Genomic DNA, 16,426 nt, shown 5'->3' with positions numbered 1-16,426 from the left:
GAAGCTCTGATCTTGATCTCACCTACTAATGACGGGCATTTTTTGAGGGGACTCACAAGGCAGTGAGTTTTGCACTTAAGTAAGGGCTTGGGAGGTGAAACTAATAGGTGCGTCTGTATTTGCCTGAGAATGTAAAGAGCATTTTCTTTCCACTGGTTGCTGGCTTGTAAAAGCAAAAGGATGGAATACATCCAACTTGCAAAACTTGAATACAGTTACTGCTATCTGCAAATGTGTGCCCCTCCCCGCTCATGTGAGCTACACAGGCAAAAGAGAATGACACATGTGCTGTTTCCTTTTCCAGTTGTAAAGGGGTCAGGAGCCAGGAAAGGAGAGCCTGAACAAGAGCCGCATTTTCCTGGGCTCTTCCAGCTGTTCTGTTCAATCCCGCCGTCGGTTCTGAGCAGGGAAGAGAGGCTGTCAACACAAATAAGGCATTTTTCAAAGGCGTAAATTATGAGTTACCAAAACAATACGACATCTCAACCACGTGAGTACCCTTATCCCCCCTCCTTGCAGTAAGAGTGGGTTTACCAATCTGACGCTTAAGGAAAGGATTGTCAAATGTGTTTCATGTGAAAGGGAAAAAGAAAAAAAAAAAGAATGCCTGAGACTCATCCTGAAGGAGAGAAGTTGCAATGAAACTGGTTTCCTTTTTAATTCTTTGTGTGTGTGTGCGTGTGTGAAGAACTGAAACGGCTCTGCAGACTCCAGCTCCTGAATAGAACCAAGCAAACTCAGTAATGTTTCCGTCTAAATCCTGGTTTAAGAAAATTTAAATGTTTTTCCCTCCCTACTCCACCTCCAGGAATGAAAATATAGAGCATTTCGAAAGCTTCCTGATGCTTTTCTAAACTATTAATGGTGCTGCCCAACTTCTGTTTAGAGTCCCAGGCTGTCTGCGTGTAACATGAGACGCAAAGCCACAAACGGACCGTCTATATTTAAAGTCACAATGTGTTTCTGCTCTGGAAATGTAGAAACGTGGGCTTAAGGACAAGCAAGTTCGCTTCTCAGCAAGGGAGGGTACAGGAGGGCAAGTTCTCTGCTGGCATAACTCTGCATATTTTAGTGAACTTGGAAAGAGAGTTTGGCCTGAACAGTCAAGTGAACACAGATGCTTAACGGCAGCATGCCTGCATTCCTTTTGGGTTAGCATAAAAAAAGAAAGTGGAAGAGAAGGGGATGGATTCTGGTCTGATAAACTAAGGAAAGTTTTCACCGCTGAAACAGCAGGACGCAACACTGTCCTTCATGATTTTGGTATAATCTTTCCTGTTTTAATTTGAGGCAGTAATTTTGTAATATTTTTGATAAACAAACTGCCAATAGCAGAATTGTTTATCGTTCCATGGTATCAGTAATGAAGACAAAATGTACAGACAGGATTGCTGAGAGCTGCTGGAAATTCAGGCTATGCTGTCAGAGTATTTGGTCTGCATGGAGGCTAATGGCAGCGGTGCTTCCTGAGCTTTGAATGGGACAGGCTGATCCAGCAGAAACAGCACAGCGAGCAGTAGCTCTGGAATCCCAGGCAGCAATTTCTGTTTACCCTTTATTCCTTTTTGCAAGTTCCAACAAACTCTAAAGATTAGATGATAGGTTTATCTTATACGTTATTCTACATTATTCAGCAGTTTAGGAGATAATGACTTGTTTACTATTGTTTCTGTTACCGTTCGTTTTCTATTATAGACAGGAAAGCAACAGGCAGGCTAATTCAGGATTCTGAGAGATTGAGTTTACAAAAGCTTGAATAAATGAGTTCCATTGGTGCTCTCAATACATGTGCAGGAGGGTGGTAGTGACTCAGTGAGGTTCATTTTGCTCCTTGTGCAGTATCTCCAAGGGTCCAGACCCAAATTACCATGTCTAGTTACAGACTTGGCCAGCTGACAAGCCAAGGGCCAGTTCAAAACACCAAATAAGTGATTTCCAATCTAGCTAGAATAAGAATTCAGCCTGAAAAATAAAAAAAAGACTCTATTCTTTACTTCCGTCATATTTTCTGTCACTGATTCAGACAGAATGTATCTTATTTCACTTTGTGTCCCTCAGATTATTGTTTTTGGTGTTTTTTGTTTTGTTTATCTGTTTATTTTTTAATTACCTGGATCAAATGACACAGAAAGAATAAAATTAAAGATAATTCTGTAACATACTCTGGTACTGTACATACTCTGATAAAACCAGGGCATTATTTGTATAGTGGTTGAAGTTTTGGGAGTCAAGTCTGGAGACGAAGGTCTTATTTGTTAGTAAAATTCCAGTAATTTTTGTAAGTTACAAGACATCAAAAGGCTGGTGTACTACCAGGAGCAGTACAGTACGGATGGCAGATGTTTACCAGAAAGGCAGAGTATTTGGGAAAGCACATTTTCTTCAGAACTATAGTGAAAATCTTTGAAATGGGCGTGAAAATGTATAAAGAATCACCAAACCCTTTGATTAGACTGAATGAATGAATTATTACTGACTATATTAATTATTCCTAGGTACCTGCAGATGAGACTGCAGAGCAGCTACCTACTGATGTAAATTAAGCAGGGTTAAGTTACCTAATTGCTTGTGTTCTTTGCTTATCTCCTTGTGTTCACTTGCAGCTGATAAGGGATTTTTATTAATTCTATAAGTACAGTATGGTCCTACCAATCCAGGTGGGAGCAGACTTCTGTTTCAGATTTAAACCGTTCACCTCTGCAAAGACAGCAAACGTATTCTTCTTCTGAATGGAAGTGCCATACCATACAATGTCAGGGAGCCATGCCTGGCTCCAATATCCCATCGCTCACAGGGGGGGTCTCTGTATGCTCAATGGAGAGTTGGGTGAGCCAGTAGTTCAGCCTGCTGATATTAGGCAGTGTGTAAAATATTTACTCCATCATTCTTCTGTAACGGACATTTGCATGTAGCTAGAATCCAGGAATACCTAAGGAAAGAAGTCTGATAACAAAGCCAAAAATGGAGCTGGGACCTCAAATCCATTGGCTTGGATTCAGTACAATATTGTGCTCTGAATGTATGTCCATTTTCTTTCTTCTTTTTTTTTCATACCATTATTGTCATTTTTATTGACTAGCCTCACTAAAGAGATGTAAACTTCCCGACTTTGAAACACATAATTTCTAAGTATATCACCATCTAGTGACATCTTTGCTTCTTCCAAACTATGTTCAGATGCACAGGAAGTAACTGCCCGACTTATTACAAAATTGGAAGAATTCCACAAGTTGGGCAATCTCTACTCTAACTGCAGCTTTTGCCTTCTTCCTGTTGGACTGCAGTGACTCAGTTCTGAGTCAGTGAGCAACATGAGGTGAAGTATTCACATAAGCCAGCATCGCTGGGTAGAAAGTGCAGTCTGGAGAGTCAGTGAGCTATGCAAAGCCATTGCTGGGGTTCAAAGATGTCTATCCCAACAGAGAAGGTGATCAGAAAAGGCAAGACTGAATCTCAAGGGCTGTAAAGTGGTCCTTTGAATGTTCCTGGAGCAATACTTTCACATGTGGCATGTGGAAAGCTCAAATAGTCTTTTAGCCTTTAAACAGCACTGTTCACTGCTTTGGAGGCAGATCTAATTTCATCATCCTCAATCACTTGCCTGCGACAGTAACTAACAAACAAAAAATAGGGGTTACTGATTACAAAAACACTGGTCTTCATTGGTAAATCTGTGAGTACTTATAAGTGAGGAAACCTGTAGATTATAATAACCTGCCATTTTTAGCACAGAAGGCTCAAAATGTGTGCCACAAAGCATTTATGTAAATTGAATGCCTCTGTTGGTATATTTGTCATCCACTACTGTGCATATGAATTGGAAAATTTTGCTTTATACTCCAGGGTTTCTCCTCAACATCTCAATGCCTGAGATGGGGATGTGAAAGTCTGCAAATTGGAAGGCATAGAACACACCTGAAATTTCAGTAATTAATAGCAGAAGTGCTGGTGAATTGCTAAACTGGGTCAGAGGACAGATGTCCGTTGAGATAGATGCTTGCTTTTATAAAATATGGACTTTCCAGCAATTCTGAGATCTGCTTCTCGCAAAATAAAAATTAAAAATGGAGAAATTTTCCTACCAACAGTTCACACAATAGGTGTTAAAGATTCTGCTTTGGCTTTTTGTGTTTAAGCCTATTACTAACACAGAATTGTGCCGTGTCTGCATCTCATTGCTGATACTGCTGCACCTTTCTTTCGAGGTTCTTGTGGAACATACGCTGTAACCATCACTGTTCAAATGACTGAGTCCAATCAGCAGAGCCTTTTGTAAAACAGGCTTTGGGGACTGCATTCTCTAATGAAAGTCTGTTTGTGTGTCTGCTCTGCAGAGTGCCTGTCTCTATTGTTGAGGAGGGATTAGTATTCCTATAGCATAGAGAAATTCAAGCCAACAGAGAGGTCTGATTGTGCGAGGTGCTGTGCAGTCACTCTTTCCCCAAAAAGCTGGTAGACTACATAGAGATTTTACAGGTAGTAGAAAAATGACTGCTTTCCCTGGCTAGTCTTGGGTATGGAAAGTCACTGATAACAAGTAGGAGAAAGAAAAAAGAACAGATCCCAACAGATCCAGTGTGCAACAGCTCTGTGCTTCCTACTCTATAATTTTCTAGTACACTCTTGGAAAAAAGATGCAGCTTAGAAGTCATTTAGCAACTGGCAAAATTATTTTGTGGCAACCTTATCCATGACAGAGGGGTTAGAACTGGATGATCTAAAAGGTCCCTTCAAACCTAAACTATTTTAGGAATCCATAGTTCTACAAAATACAGTGCTTGCAACACGGGGGATCTTTGTTGTTTTGTTGTGATGGGTTTTTCAGTTTGATTTGTTTTATGGGGGAGGAATTTGTTGTTTTTTGTTTTTTGGTTTGGTTTTTTGTTTTTTTTTTTTGGTTTTTTTTTTTTTTTGCTTCACATTTGAGTTGTAATAAGAAATGCACGAAAAATTGGGGTCAACACAATACTGCAGTGACAAAGGTACCTGAACACCGTAGCCAAGCAGGTACTTGGGCAGCACACAGACCATGCTTTAAACTTATTTCTGAAAGACTTCAGTTCCTAAGTCAAATGAATTTGACAGTTACCCCAGTAATGAGTTCCTGAGAAATCCACCTGCTGCAGAGCATTCTGTAAAACTGCTCTGTGAAAGAATAGGAGTGGCATTCATTCTGGGTCTGCCAGCAAGTTATAAGCAAATAGAGAAAAGGACTGTTTTCTCTGCATAATTTATTTCTAACGCATAACTCAACTATATCAAGCAATGATCATGCAGCATGATAACAGGCATGTACCTCGTAATTTGTGGCTGAAATCAGATCCATGCTCCTCAATTTCTCCAAGGGTCAGCATGATCTAATTCACACTAGTCTCCTCTCTAATGTTAGCAAAGAAGTCAAATGCACTGTCTTTGCTCTGCTGATCTCTCATTGCAGATGTACCTTGCACGTATAGTTTCACCAATGAGACATCTGGCTAAGCGATTTCTCTCTTAATTAATCTTCTCATCTGCAAAGAAGACCACTTTCTCATATCTGCTTCTCTTCTGACATATGTTTCACTGCAGGATTCTTCCTGATGAAGCAGAAAACTTTACTGAAAATCTCAGTGGGTTAAAATTGTTCTGCTGCATTTGTTCTTCTGCACCCTCCCTTTCTTTCTCTTTTTCCATCCTTGAAAAAAATTCAGTTATTTCATGAGGGTCTACCTCTTTCTTCTTCAGATAAGCCCTGAAACGGAGTTAAGCTTTTTATCAGTAAGTTGCAGGGGTGCTTTCGAACACACCCTGTGACAGTTTCATGTTATCGTGAGTGATAAATTCCTATTTTCCTGGGGACTGCATGTTTAAAATATTTACTTTGAGGAGGCAGTCCACATTACAAAGAGCATGTGTAAAAAGCTTATAGCTCAGCATAATCAAACATCAAGCCTTTATGTATGTGCAGGTGTTTAGATTTGGAAAGACACACTGTTTCAGCAACAGCAAACCTGCAAAATGGATTTGAATTCTTTTTATACAGACACATACATCATACACACAGCGTATGCATATAAGAAGTCTACATCTGTGTGCAGACTTACACTTACTTACGTACAGACACCCCTCTTCAGTATTTATGCACTTTTTCACTAATCAGACTTATGGGTATGGAGAGGTTTATTTCCCTAACTGCATCTCCATTCACAGACCAACACCCACAAGCTTATCTTTTCCTTTTTATATGAAAGACACCTCCAAAAGCAGCAGAAAAATGACTAGATTTCTGAAGTCTTGGCAGAGGCATAAACTCAACAATGAGGAAGAAAAGCAAGAAAGAGGTTTAGGCTATATATAAAAAGTTGGAAAATATTTTTAAAAATCCTTTTTGTATGATACAGTAAAGCATCAGTGAAGCAGCCTTATTCAAACTCTTTCTTGTAGACACCAGATTCAACTCTCTCTCTGCTGACTATTTATACAGCCTGTCAGCTCACAAAGGTGTCGACACTGAATCACTCCATATTTTGAATTTAGGCATCACAACATTTGCTTTATCTTGTACACCAGTGCAAGACTCATGTCTCCATAAGCAAAAATCTAGAGGAAATCAATTAAATTGCATTCTGTATTTCTGCGTCTATCTCAAAATATTATGAGACAAATGAATTTATACTGGAACAGACATCACAAATTTTGTTTCAGATTGACTTCATGCCTCTGTGTAATAAACAATTATTCTCTCTATAAAACAACAAAAAACCCCACCTTGCTTTTTTTGAAAAAACATCTGTTAACCTGAAAACAAGGTGCTTCTCATCTCTTAATTGGATATTTCAATCACTTAATAAAGGATGAAAAAAACAGGTGCTGATGGCCAGCTTTAATTAAACCAGATAACTGATAGGTTAAGCAAATAATTCAGAAATCACTTAACACCAGTTATTAAAGAGCTTCACGTTTGAAAAGCAGAGAGAAAATTATTTCTAGTGGATTAAGAAGAATTAGTGTGAAAATGTCATCCTTGAATTCAGAATATTTGGGGAACTTCTCAAAAATTCTCAATTAACTTCAAAATTATACTATTTTTATATTTCATTTCTATATTCTGAGATCTATGTGTATATATATTGCTGAATTCAATTTTAAAGGTTTACTTAATGCATATTAGAGCTAGAAATTTGCTAGTTTATTACAAAATCACATTTTCAGTTGAGACTATTATTTCCTGAAACTTTAAAGAAGTCCTTATATAACCAGAATTTGTAATCCAGCAGAGATTGTCCTTCTAACTGTACAACAGTTCATTCCAGTGTCATAAGCACAGTCCTTCTGATGAACAGTACAGGGAGCAGAAAATTAAGATTCTTGGTGTATCTTTATGCAAGGATGCTCACAGAGAGCAGACCAGTCTCTGCTTGTTATCTTTCTCTCACAGCTGCCTTCTCAGGTTGTCTAGTTCAGATATCCTCTTCCCCTCTTACCCCCCTCTTCCCCACCTTCATGCTGGTCTCTTTCTCAGCCTACGGGTAAGGGCTCGTATCTCAGCAAAGGAGAGACAGTCCAGTTACTAAACATAATTTCCTTGCTTCTTTCAAGGATGTTCCACAGTCCCAGCAGTGGGAAGGAAGAAAGCACAGGCAAGGAAGACATAAATCTTCATTTGTCAAGCAATGCACTGAGGCCGTGTTTCCTTCGGGAGTTGTCCCCTCTTCCACCACCATCCCTTTTCTCCATTGGTTTCTCTTTGCTCTCCCATCTCCACAACTTGCTGCGAAACTATCTTCCCGCCTCCAGATCTTTCCTGTCATAGGAATTTTCATTTAGAACCTGGGACTTATTTTTTACATTCTGGATCCCACAATTGGGAGAGTTTATTATTGTCTGTCTCCCTTCAATGTCCATAATAACATCAGCAGACTTCAATTTTGGGAGTCTCTGTTCTACAAAGATCCAGTTTTCCCTCACTGAACACAGTGGGATTTATTTCTATTTTAAGCCAGGCTGTACTATCAGTAACTAATAGCAATTAAGCCCTTGGTGGAAACAGGGGGATGTGCACAGGATTAGTCTGCAGAAAAACCTGCATAAAGCATTGAGCAGAACAGACCAGAAAACAAAACTGCCGTTCAGTGCCATGATTCTGTTCCTGCTTCCTCTTTGCTTTACAAAAAGAACTCATAGCTTTCTTGTTCTTTTTCAAAATCTCTTGAAAACTTTCAATTTTTTTTTCAAAATGAAGGATGCTTTGCATTCCTGGCCGTGTTTCCTGTCATTCATACCACTCCTGCAGTAGTCATGGAGAAGAGTGGAGTGAATGTCTTCTGCTAACATCAGCATGCCAACACCAGCAAGTCCAGATACAACAGCACAAAGTCAGGGAGAAAAAGGATGATCTGTAGGTTGCTCCTTTGCAGATTTTGATCTCCTAATGGAAAGGGATCAATTCAAATGAAACCTTGTTGATTATCTTTGATGTTTTTCCCATTCCCAGTGAAAGGTGACTTCTCCTCCATGGCTAGAACTCAAGCAGTGGTTAGCTTTAGGGCTGTAGATTATAGATTATAGATCTTAAACAAATCCAATTCCAAATGGCAGTCGTGCATGGTGGCTTCATGTGGTGAGATGGGAAAGATGAGCTTGCAAAGACTTCATAAAGTTGCTGGTTTGATCATAGCCTGACATAGCCAAATTTTTCCTCTATTTCCAGCTCTCTAGTCAATGTCTCCTTCCTAATCGTATCACTAGCAGTTCTTACCATCTTTTCCCTCACATTCTTCCCATTCTTTCTTGATAAAATACAACCTTTTTATTTTGCGTTGTTTAGCTGTAAATAATAATTCATCTCTTATTCTATCTACTTTGTAAACAAAAATCACCAAAGAATTGCTTGCCACATCAGTGCCCAACAAGGGATGCTGAACACATCCATCTTCCATGGGAAGATATGATTAATCTTCATGGACGGGTCTTCCCTCATTATGTTGCTCATTCTGGAAGAGATGGAGGCCTCCTGAAACATGAAGATAAAACGCAAAAAAAAACCCTTAGAAATGACATCAACTAGTGAAGCTTATCAAGTTGGAAGGACTTTAGGGTTTTCTCCTTGAAAATAAATTTCCCCTAAATATATTCATTTATATTCTATGAGATAGTCTTTAGACAGTGGAGATCAAACCAAACTGGAATTCCAGCAGAGTTCTTAAGTGCATTACATGTAGCGTGTTTCAAAGCCTTCTGCCTGAACATTTAAGCACCATAGAAGAAGAGAAGTAGCAGGTGGTAATACATGATTGCTCTAATCCTTATACTTTTCAACTTGTCAAAGCTAACTTTCCAGCACAATATATGACAAAGTGCAAAAATAAGGGATGCTGTATGCACATGCATACACACATGGAAGAGCATAAAATCCAGGGTCACCAACCAGCTCTAGATTTTCTTTCAGACACATTTCTGATCTTGTAAATCATTCACAGAAATAAGGACATAGATTTATGCAGAACCTGGAAAATCTGTGCTTGGAGAGAGTGCTGCTTCTGAGGCTGGTGTAATTCTCTGCAGCCTTACTTTTTGGCAAGTAAGTTTCACCCAGGTAAAAGATACAAAATTAGTGACATAGTTTGGCAGGTGATATTGGTGAGTAGGTGGACGATTGGACTAGATGATCTTAGAGGCCTTTTCCAACCTTAATGATTCTGTGATCCTACAAAAATGCCATCCATTACAGCTAGTGAACGTGCTTCAAATGCAGTTCCATCTACTATCATCACAAATTTCAATGAAGGCAAAATGATTTATCAGTGGTAAGTCAGAGTTCCTGTGGGAAGCAGAAGTATAGGCATGTAGTAGTGGGGAACAAATAAAGATAAACAGATCCTGTATGATTCCACCAAAGAATATTTCCTGTTGATCTAAGTTCTTTGCACATGTAGATGTTTGTGGCTCCTAAGTTCATTCTTCCTCTAGGACCCTTTTTACCAAAGAGGAGTAAACTAACCCTCCCACTTTTGGCAGGCAGGAATGCAACCAGGGAGATAAATGCTTTTGCATTTTTCTGAACTTTGCTTTTGCTCCTTAGTAAAAGATTTCCCCTTCTGGAAGCCATTAAAATTCGTGAATCTCAGACAAAAACTTTTCTTCCTCCTCCCACATTCTGTGCAAGATGCTTAATGTCTGCATCCTGGGGACATAACCATGAGCTGGAAGCAGAGCACAAGCCAAGCCCTTCTCTTGCATTACCACTGCTCTTTGCCTTTGCTTGGGATGAACGAATCCTTTCATCTTATCTGCATTTGAGTCGTGTCAGAAGGTTCATGGAGCAACAATGGGGCGACAGAGATGTTGAAACAGTTTTAAAAGTGTCATTTCCTAATAAGTCAGGCTCGGCTTTAAGTGCTGACAGAAAAAGCAGGAGCAGAACAGGTACAACAGTTTGACACAATTTTACGATGAAATGCAGCATAAAATAGTGGACTTTACCCCCTTCACGACTTGCACTTCCTTTAAGGAAAAAGTCATGTCTTTGCTCCCAGCTGTTCTGAGTCCTCCCCAGGCAGGAAGAATATCCTGTGTCCTGTGTTCTCCAGGGGCCAGCAGCAAAGCAGAGGGAGGAGCATGGCTTCCACCTCCCTGCTCCCTCTGTTCTGTTCTTAAGTGATGTGATCCTCAAGCACTGGGAAGATCTCCCTCCCTTCCAAACATGATGCAGCTCACATAGGACCCCAGCAGCTGGCGGAAGTGGCCAGAGAGGGAAATACAAGCTATTCCCTTTGGAGGCCTCAGAGCCTATTTTTGTCAGGTATGAAATTGCAGTCACTGGGGGAGGGGAAGTAAATGTCCTGTGATTAAAGATTATGTCTATCATTTCTTCCCGAGAGATGGGTGTATTTTCCTCACTGGATGAGAAATTGGAAAATCGAATAAGTGTTGTTTTCTACCCAAACGATTTCCTTCAAGATAACAACTGAGAAGAAGCTCTCAGACCCTAAGGGATGTAACCTCCTGTTCATGCACACAGCAAGATTCAGGGCTTGTGAGAGGCTGAAGGAAGTCTGCCATGGAGATATGGATACATGCTGATGTCCAGCTTAGTAAATAATTGTGCTTGCTGCTGTGTGCCATTTTGAAGTAGCAGCTTGTTATCTATGGGCAAAAGCATCTCTTATCCCTAAAAGGATATGTACATCTTCTCCCTCACACTATACATAACTCTGGGTGGAGGGGAGATGTAGAAAGAAATGCAAAATCAGTGCAAAGATACGGCACGAAACTGTGGCTGAGGGTCATAATCTCTTCAGATTCTCAGGGCACACTTCTCTGTCTTTCCTGCTCCCCATCCTTGTTGGGATATTTCTTATCTACCTTCCAGCTAATAGGACTTGGAAAATTTTTCACATCCCTTCATTGACATCACATGATGAAGCAACATTGTGGTTTTACCAGACCTGCCTGTGTTTCCCATGGCTCTCTCCAGCTGGTTATCTTAAACACCAGTATTAAGAAAAGGAGAACTTCTTTCCCAAGGACACTATCACCTCTGTTAAAGCATCCAGGAAAAGTGGTTGCCAAGATCAGTTTGATCCTGATGGCACTGAGCTTTCTCACTTAATCAGACCTTAAATGCTTTTACAGCTCTGGACATGAAAGTGTTGTGAGAAGCACAGAGCTGATGGGCCATTTTCCCTGTTAGTCATCTGATGGAAAGTAAAGGACAGCCATCTAGCAGGTCTGAAACACAGCAAATTCTTGAACCTGAATTAGTATTTCAGTGTTTATAGAGGTGTGCTGGGTTACAAAAGCCTTTGCACTTACCAGAGTTTCTGCTATGAAACACTTGAACTTCTTGCTCAAAGCTTGGCAGAATTGAGCCTCACCTCCCCCTCTTCCCTCTCTTTGAATGAGCTCTTTTACCTTGTAATTGAAGGAATTCAATCCTGGGAGATCAGCGCTGCTGAACGCATGGCTTGTATCAGGGAACGAGGCATCACCCACCCTGCCCAAATACCAACGACCAGGAGGTTAACTTGGTGGATGCAGAAAGAGTCATTCAGGTCTGAGGATCAAAAGGAGAGGAAAGAATCAAAATTGAAAGGCATTGTGAAACTTGGGACTGTTTTATTTACCTCTTTAAGAATTCTGTTCCATCTATACAGAGGAAACAATACAAAAGGGATGTGGGCTCTTCTCTTTGATTTGTAATGGATACACACTTCTGACTGAGCCTTGCTCTGAATTACAGCACAGCTCCCGCCAAACATAAACTGCAGCTAACACATATCTCAGGGCGGAACTTGGCTCTTAAACAGAGTTTAATGGGAGTCTGTTCTGGCTGAACTCTACTGATGACTTCATATTTTCCAGGGCTGCGCTGGTGCTGTTGGCTCATTCTTTTTTGTTGTTGATGTTTTTTCTCTCTCTTTATAATAATAGGTGTTTCAGTGGAATAAATTGACCTTCTGATACTATTCCAAAGAACATTTCTTTGGAGATGATTATAAGTAGTTTGGGGATGTTATAAAAAGGACATTGATAAATTTTCAAGCACTTTCATGATTGCTGAGAGGGCAAAGATTTTCAGCCTCTAGCATCAACTGGTGAAAAAATCTGGGAACTGGAAAAACAGAAAGGATGAGCAGATGCATCTGGTGATCTTAATGCTGGAACACCAGTTCTATCATGTTTCTAATATTTTTAACATGGATTTTTTTTAAAGATTTCACCACTGGCCAATTTTGCAGTTGAAATTTGTGGGAGATCTGCCACTAACTTCAAAGGGACCAAAAGCAGCATCACAGAGCATGCTTTTACAAATTGTACCTTGCATGTGTGCAGCTCAGTATTTCACTTCGTGTGTTGGAATGATGCCCTGCTTTGCTTCATGTGTAAATGAGACAGGAAGGATTGCTGTTGGTGTTAGCTGCTGATTCAGCTATGGCAGAGCAACATCCCTCCAGACAGGCAGGCAGGCAGGGGGGAGCAGAGTCACAGAGTCCCTGTTTGTACAGTTGAAAGAGGGCCCTTACTTCTATACGTTCTTACACAGAAAATACCATGCCCTCAACATTTGCCAAGCCACTGTATTTCAAAGGAGTCACTTGTCCATGAAAAACTGGAGTTTTCTGTTAAGAGCAATCTAATGAGGAATTACCCAGCTTTTTCCAGCTCTTTTTCACCTTGTGCTTCTCTTTTAGGGGAACCTGTTCGAGTACAGATTAATAACGTACTTCACTTGCTTGAAAGTGCATTCCTGCCTTCCTCTCTGTCTACACAAAACCCATTCCTCTTCACAGAATAACTGACAGTCAGACCACACACTGACTTTGAATCAGTTTGCCAATAAGTAAATACCCCCTGCCTCTTTCTTTTCAGTGGGCCAGTTTTCTGCTGAATCAGCTTGAATGGAAAAGAGTTAGCAGCAAGAATGCACTTTTCAGCTGCAATATAGCAACCATCTCAAATCACAGCAATTCACCCTCAGCTTTCCTGCATGTACATTCCATATATTTAGGAAAGGATCAGTCCAAGGGCTTTGCAGTAAGCCAAAAATATGGTGATTAGAGAAGTGCCTTTGCAAGCATTTGTTGCTATTGAAAAGTACTAGACCATATTTCTTTGCTTAATGACACACATTAATCCTCCATTGAAATTGCCAGGGCTGTCCAAGTTGCATTTGGCTTTAAAGATTTAAAATATAGTCCAAACTATAAAAATGTAATATTCTGACCAAACAAGAAGCTGAAAAAAAAATCTCAGCACTGTGTCTTTGGCTTTTCCTTTTCCACTAGAGACATTGCCTATATTCTTTGAATCTGCTGAAAAAAAATGGCAATTTTAATTGATGACCATTATATGAACATCATCCAAGTACTTCCACCCACTGCCACTTCTGTTTTCAGTCTAGTTTCCTAATGAAATGAGTCTTATGAGTTCCTGCTGTCTATCTGTCTGCTTAATCATCTGCTCATCCATCTGTCACTTTTCATCAAGAACTTTTGTATCCACTAAGCAGTTTCAACCAGATTCGAAAGAGAAGCAGAAGCCTCAGAGATTATTATGGCCCTCCAAGTTGTATGAAAGGCAACGTTTGTCTAGAAAGAGACAATCAAGAGATAAGTAACACAAAAATGACTCCTTACTAGAAGATGAACCTAAATAGGATTCTTTTCTATTTAGGAGTGTATTAATATCCAATTTAAGCAAAACAAGTTTGCTTCAGAAAATATGTATGCAAGATAGTAGGCCTAATGCAGAGACATATATAATGCAGAAACATATATCAAGAGTCTATTGGAGAGAGATCTGGCATTGATGACTAGCACATGTCAAAAGCTTTATGAAAAAGCTCTGATTACCTTTAAGAAAGGCTAAGCCGTTGGTGCAGGTTTTGCAAAGGAATGGCTGAACAATCCTAAAAGTAATAGTTGGGATTTATTTTCCCTAATTATAGACTCCAGAAACCCAGGCCTCTTATTTAAGCCAGTCTTCTATGTTAGCTTCCTAGTTGATGGGAAGAGAAATTCCCATTCCTCCCCCCAGGGTTCATCACACCTCTGCAAGAGCTGAATCGATTTTCCTGCAAGGGGTGTCCTCTGTGCAGCATCTGTGAAGACAGCACAGATCACCTAGACTCCCTTTCAGGGATCAAACATCTCACCAAGCCAATTATTACCTTTCCACCTAGATGCTACTGACTGTTTACTGTTCATTAAGAGAGAGGAACGTTATTAATGAATTTCTAATGAATCTCACAACAGTGTAGATTCGTCAATGAAAAATATTCCGTATATGGCTCCAGTTCAGGCTTTTTATGCTCAGCTGTTAAAGTCTTCAATATGCTGTTTGTCAAATCATGCTAGACAACTGTCCAAAAACAATAGATAAGCAAGAATTTCTTTTTCTATTTTTTTTCCCAACAATTATTGCACAATCTGTCCAGAATTGCTCAAATGACTGATAGATATTAAAGAAGTTTTACTAAAATTGCTCAACTCAATTCAGACAGCTTGGACTGATATATATAAATGCTTTTCAGATAATGAAACAGGCCTTCTCTCTTTAAATGCAGCAGATATGCAAAAGAAATCTGCATATTCATTGCAGAATCCTTGGAAAATGGAAGTGTTTTTGCCGTGAGCTATTATTTGCCTTGCAAGTTTCTTAGGTGTTTCAATATGTCTTATTTTCTTTGTTTAATATGTTCAATATTTAAAGCATTAGAAAACTTGTTTCCACTGCAGATATCTCCATTAATAATACTAACCTCATCAGTGTTCCATGAAAGATCTCTGTGTCCCTAAAGAGCAAATGCTAAACATCCTGACGTTTCTACTTGCAGTGCTTTGCAAACAGCGCCTCAGGCTAGCACTGGTATAGGAATTGGATGTAGCTGAATACAATTCATACCAAATAAGCAAGGGGATGCAGTACAGACTGCTCTTGTTTCTTGTTTCTTGTATCACCTATAGAACCACTTTGCAACAAACTATTGGTGGTGAGAATGAGACATAGAGGAAGAAACCTGCCCCTGTTGGAAAAATTACTATACTTTTCCAAGGAAGGTAGCTGGACTCTAGATTCTTCAAATTGTCAGGATAATATCTTTGTACATAACTGCAGACTTTCACCAGGTATCAGATGATTTCTAGGTCGCATGACCTGTAATTTAAGCACAAGGTCAAGTCTTTTCATCTCAAAACTAGAAATAGACATTTAGCAGCCTTAATAAAGTAATGACCACATTTCTTTCTTTTCATGTCTGTGTTTCTTAGAACAAGCTTTTTGCTAGCAGCAGAACCAGGGAAACACTCTTACTTTTGGATTTACGTCCCTGACTGCTAAATCCCACCACTGCATACAGTGGCTCACTTCCACAGCATCTCAGATTGGGAATGGAAAGTACATTGCTGCAGCTCCTGTTTACCTACATGCATGACCACTGGAAGGCATGTAGTGACTGGTCAACCAGCTGCTGCTAAACAGAGCTTAGAATTGCTGAGTCCTCACTGCCTTTCCTTCACTGCTGGTCTAACCTGATCTTCTTTTTCTCTCCAGCCTACCGTTTTCACAGAAATTGAGGTAAAGTGTTTGTCTTTGCCTGCTCTTCCTTCAAAAGCTGAAGAATGGAGCCAAGATTTCCAAAGGTTGTAAGGACAGATATACAGACACAAAGGAAGAACAGATATATTCCTAGACAAAGGCAGGGCAAAATGATGCCAAATATATTTGAAGGAAATATTTAGGAAAAAAACAGTTCTTCTTGTCTTAGTTGAGGGGACTAATTTTGGCTAATGTTTGTCTTCAATCATACCGCACCCAGAAAAATTGTGTGTTTCAGATGTAATTTAAATCTTACACAGTTGTTAAGGTTATAAAATCAAGCTCAGTAATGTGAAGAAATATGGAAATTACCTTATACTCTGCTGACACCATCAAATGTCCTGAGAAT

The 16,426-nt window shown here is 39.7% G+C and overlaps 1 protein-coding gene across 2 annotated transcripts in view; it reads left to right on the top strand.

The window, feature by feature from the left end:
• The first annotated feature begins 313 nt into the window (after positions 1 to 313).
• Positions 314 to 16,426, top strand: part of GYPC (glycophorin C (Gerbich blood group)) — a 30,904-nt gene continuing 14,791 nt past the window's right edge. For both annotated transcript variants that reach the window (XM_042827331.1, XM_042827329.1), the window contains exon 1: positions 314 to 490. In XM_042827331.1, the coding sequence (XP_042683265.1) occupies positions 457 to 490 (34 nt within the window). In that variant the 5' untranslated portion in view covers positions 314 to 456. The remainder of the gene's footprint in view (positions 491 to 16,426) is intronic.

The sequence above is a fragment of the Centrocercus urophasianus genome, unplaced genomic scaffold, assembly GCF_019232065.1.
Source record: "Centrocercus urophasianus isolate 14NV4802_14NV808 unplaced genomic scaffold, USGS_Curo_1.0 seq_28, whole genome shotgun sequence".
NCBI classification, from domain to species: Eukaryota; Metazoa; Chordata; class Aves; order Galliformes; family Phasianidae; genus Centrocercus; species Centrocercus urophasianus.
This window is presented reverse-complemented; position numbering and strand designations above follow the sequence as displayed.